Source organism: Babylonia areolata, chromosome 25, assembly GCF_041734735.1.
Source record: "Babylonia areolata isolate BAREFJ2019XMU chromosome 25, ASM4173473v1, whole genome shotgun sequence".
In the NCBI taxonomy this organism is placed as follows: Eukaryota; Metazoa; Mollusca; class Gastropoda; order Neogastropoda; family Buccinidae; genus Babylonia; species Babylonia areolata.
This window is the reverse complement of record NC_134900.1, coordinates 24,292,479-24,297,478: the sequence shown is the minus strand read 5'-3', so window position 1 is coordinate 24,297,478 and position 5,000 is coordinate 24,292,479. Positions and strand designations below refer to the sequence as shown.

General features: G+C 44.9%; 1 protein-coding gene across 1 annotated transcript in view; it reads left to right on the top strand.

Annotated features, from left to right (window-relative positions):
• Positions 1–5,000, top strand: part of LOC143299442 (phospholipid-transporting ATPase ABCA3-like) — a 51,398-nt gene that overhangs the window by 17,674 nt on the left and 28,724 nt on the right. The window contains exons 4-5 of the mRNA XM_076612639.1: positions 585–825; positions 4,094–4,267. Of these exons, the coding sequence (XP_076468754.1) occupies positions 585–825; positions 4,094–4,267 (415 nt within the window). The remainder of the gene's footprint in view (positions 1–584; positions 826–4,093; positions 4,268–5,000) is intronic.

Here is a 5,000-nt window from a genome sequence, read left to right as displayed (position 1 = left end):
CTTCTTTTTCTTCTCCTCCTTCTCCCTCTTTCTCTCTCTCCCTCCCTCCCTCTATCTTTACTCATCCTCCTCTTCCTTCTTCTCTTGCTCTCTCCTCCTTTTTCTTCTTCTCCCCTCCTCCTCCTCCACGTCCTCAACCTTCTTTTTTTTTTCTTCTTCTCCTTCTCCTGCACTTTCTCTCTCTCTCTCTCTCTCTCTCTCTCTCTCTCTCTCTCTCTCTCTCTCTCTCTCTCTCTCCTCCTTCTTCTTCTTCGCCCCTCCTCCTTCTCCTCCACGTCCTCAACCTTTTCTTCTTCTTCTTCTCCTTCTCCTGCTCTCTCTCTCTCCTCCTCCTCCTCTTCCTCCTCCTCTTTCTCCTGCTCCCCTCCTCCTCTTCATCTTCCTCCTCCTTCTCCTTCTACGCTGTCTCTCTCTCTGTTTCCTCCTTCTTCACCATCTTCTTCTGCTCTCTCTCCTCCTCCGCCTTCTCCTCCTCTTCCTCCTCCTCTTCCTTCTTCTTCTCCTTCTTCTTCTTCTTCTTCGGTGTACTGTGACTGTAGACGGTGTTGGAGTGGGGATGGTGACCACGTGTGCGTTGTGTCCAGGAGTCCATGAAGCTGATGGGTTTGATCCCTGCCGCCCACTGGGCCTCGTGGTTCCTGACCTGCTTCCTCTACCTGGCCGTGGCCATGGCCATCTACGCCATCTTGTTCGGGGTGAACATCGTGCAGGAGTCCGGCCCCGTGCTGGCCTTCAGTGACCCCTCCCTCTTCTACGTCTTCCTGCTGTGCTATGCCCTGGCCATCATCACCTTCTGCTTCATGGTCAGCGTCTTCGTGCAGAAAGGTAGGGGGTGGAGGTGGGGGTGGGGGAAGGCGGGGGGTGGGGGGGGGGCGGGTGTGTGTGTGTGTGGTGGGTGGGTCGTTGGTGTGTGTGTTGGGGGGGGGGGGAGGGGGTTAGATATGTGTGTGTGTGTGTGTGTGTGCGTGCGTGTGTGTGGGGGGTGTGGGTGGTGGGTGTGTGTGTGTGTTTGTGTGTATCTGTGTACATGCGTGTGTGTGTGTGTGTGTGTGTGTGTGTGTGTGTGTGTGTGTGTTGTGTGTTTAGGGTTCGATCGTTTGTTCGTTCAATGCCCATCAACAACAGTGATTTTAGACAAAACATCCACCCCACCATATCTCGTGTCAGCACTACTTTTCTTATTCCTCTCACCTCAATTCCTATCACAAATAATTATGAGTAAAATAAAACAGTAATCTAACTACTGAACCAGTAACATTGTCAGAGAGAACCAATCAGGCTCCTAATTAAAACTCTGAACAGAAGTTGATTGTCCGTGCTATACAAAACGTTTCTAATGGAAGCAGATGGAACTGCAGATTTTGTAAATGAATGAGGTAAAAGTATTTTCAACTGGTCACATTCACAAATGATATGCATGCAGGTAACTCCATTACAACAAATGAAAGTCACTTTAGGAGTAAGTTCTGTTTTTATGGCATCCAATCGTAGTCGATATATTAGACTAGTTAATCTTCTACTACTATAATTTCCTCTTTTTTATGAAAACATGCGATCAGTTTTGCGCAAGCTGTAGTTAGCATTTTCCCTGACAGTCAGGCCCAAATTTCAGTTTATTGATAAAAATTATGGTTCCAGCAGTGCAGAATAACCTTGTAATGAAAATGGAACGCGAATTTCTATAGCATTTTGAGTACTGATGGCACCTTTTATGTCGCACAACGATCCACCCGCTCGTTTCTTACAATCCTTACCTGGGAAGGGATCCAACAAAAAGCAACCTTTGTACAGATGGTCAAAGATTAATTACATGACAAATTTTTGTTCCAAGTTATCCTGTTTTCCAAACAGATGATTTTGATGTTTATAAAACAGTTGTAGATATCGACACAAAAAGCACTTGAAATATAGTAATGGGAAGATGGATTAAATGGTTTAGACCCGTTAACAGCCGCAAATCGGCTGTGAATGAAGACAAATCTTTACCAGTATGATATTATTTCTCCACTTTTAATGACGGTTTTGATGGGATTATAAATGCTGCCCCAGCATGCTTGTTATCAAGTACTGAACCGTCTGTAAATACCCTAAGGTGATCTGGAGAGTTTTCTTGAATGGGAGACTTGATGAATAAACCGAGAGAGTTGAGCCTTCAGCTTTTTTCAAATCAGTGTAATTTGTGTCAAAGGTAGCATCGTTCATCTCCCATTTTGGTATTGTATCGTGTATGATAACCGAGGGGCAGTTTGCATTGGGCTTACTCCTGATGTTTTAAATGTCAGAGGTACAGGTGATACATATAGTTGTGAGGGTATGAATAGACTTTGCTCTTTTGGGGAGGTGAAGGTTTGATTTTAAGCTGATCTTGGCAGTGTTCGAATTTTGAACTGTTGTACTTCTCATGATATACTTTGCTGATGCAAGTTTCATCTGTTCTTCAAAGGGTAATATTTGTATTTCTGTGTATGCTTTTAAAGTAGAAGCGTGAACTGGAATACCAACAGCAAGCTTAAAGCTTTAACACTGTCAACACTGTATTCTTTTCAACATGTATTTTGGTGCTGAAAAAAATGTCTCTTGTGCATTGGTTAGCTTTGAGTGTACAAGCGATGTTGCCAGGTGATTAAGTACAGAGGTATCCTGACCGCAGTGTTGCCTGGTAATAATCTTTAATGAATATGTATGTATGTATGTATGTATATATATATATATATATATATATATATATATATATATATATAAATTATATATGTGTGTGTGTGTGTGTGTGTGTGTGTGTGTGTGTGTGTGTGTGTGTGTGTGTGTGTGTGTGTGTGTGTGTGTGTGTGTCCGGGTGTGTGTGTTCTCAAAAGCATTCGTAAGAAATTATTACCAAAGAATGTCGTGCTCCTCTGTGATTAAAGCAACACAGAATGAACAGCTCAGTGCTCGTTGTGTAGAACTACTGAGCACTCTCCGTGTGTTTCCCATGCACAAAACATCGCCTTCTGTTGCCAGACTTCTTCTCTTTTTTTAAAGTTTTTTTTTAACTTTGATTCCGAGATAGGTTTACATGATCTTGGATGTTTCATGCAGTGTGAAATGAAAATGGACCTCACTCTGAACATTGAACATTCAACATTAAATGAACATCAGGAGAACAATAAATATCGATCAACACATCGAATTCATAGGACAGTGGAAAGCTTACTTCTTTACAATGCAACGTATGTTGCCGACTTCTGAATGAATTTGTTACAGTGCACAGTTATTAAAGCAAAACACTTATCGACTTCACGATCATGCCTGTTTAAGATCTTTCATGAGCATTGGCTGGACTGGCTTTACTTTGTTCATGGTGATGATGATGACGATGTTTCAGTTTCAGTTTCACTTTCTCAAGGAGGCGTCACTGCGTTCGGACAAATCCATACACGCTACACCACATCTGTTGAGCAGATGCCTAACCAGCAGCATAACCCAACGCGCTTAGTCAGGCCTTGAGTGCATGCTTACATATTTGTGTACCTATGAAAGTGGATTTCATTTTACGTAATTTCGCCAGAGGACAACACTCTCGTTGCCATGGGTTCTTTTTCAGTGCGCCAAGTGCGTGCTGCACACGGGACCTCGGTTTGTCGTCTCATCCGAAAGACTAGACGCTCAGTTTGATTTTCCAGTCAAACTTAGGAGAAAGGGCGAGAGCGGGATTCGAACCCACACCCTCACGGACTCTCTGTATTGGCAGCTGAGCGTCTTAACCATTCTGCCACCTTCCTCCTGTGACGATGACGATGACGATGACGATGACGATGTCGTTGCAACCAACATGGGGGCAGCGGTTGGCGGCATTGTCGTCTTTGCCACCTACCTTCCCAATTTGATGATGATGATGGTAATGACGACGACGATGATGATGATGGTAGTGGTGACGATGACGATGATGATGATGATAACGCTGACGACGACGACGACGACGACAACGACGACGACGACGATGATGATGATGATGACGACGACGACGATGATGACGACGATGGAGACGATGATGATGATGACGACGAAGATGACGATGACGACGATGATGATAATGATGATGACGATTTCGTTGCAGCCAACATCGGGGCGGCAGTGGGTGGCATCATCTTCTTCGCGACCTACCTGCCGAACTTCTTCCTCAGCAGCAGGTACGAGACCATGACGTCAGGCCAGAAGCTTGCCGCCTGCCTACTCTTCAACCAGGCCATGGCCTTCGGGGCCAACGTCATCGGCCTCTTTGAGGGCACAGGTACTCGTCACCCTGGGTGGGCAGGGTGCTAGTGGTTAGGGTGGAGGGTGGGGGGTGGGAAGGGATAGAGTCATGAAGATGAGTATGGCTTCGTTAAAAAAAAAAAGGGGGGGTGGGGTAGGGCTCGGAGGGGGGTCAGTTGAAGAGTCGGGATGTTGCTGGATGGTGATGACTGTTGTGCTGTTGTTGTTGTTGTTGTTGATGGTGGTGATGATGATTACGATGATGGTGATGATTATGATGGCGATGGTGGTGGTTGTGGTGGTGGTGGTGATAGTGATGATTATGAAGATAGTGATTACGATGATTATGATGATGGTGATTATTACGATGATGCTGATGATTATGATCATGGTGATGATGATGATCGTGATGGTGATGATAATGATGATGATAACGATGATGACAATGAGGAGGAGGACGATGATGATAACTAAACGATGATGCCATCAGGCTAGGGTTCCCGGTGGAGCAAGTATACATGATGATTATGATAATGATGATAACGACCATGTTGACGACGACGACGACGACGATGATGATGATGATGACGACGACGACGTTGATGATGACGACGACGATGATGGTGATGACGATGATCATGATAATGATGATGATGACCATGACGACGACGACGATCATGATGATGATGATGATGATAACAACGTTGATGATGACGACGACGATGATGACAACCATGACGATGACAATGATGATGACCATGACGATGACG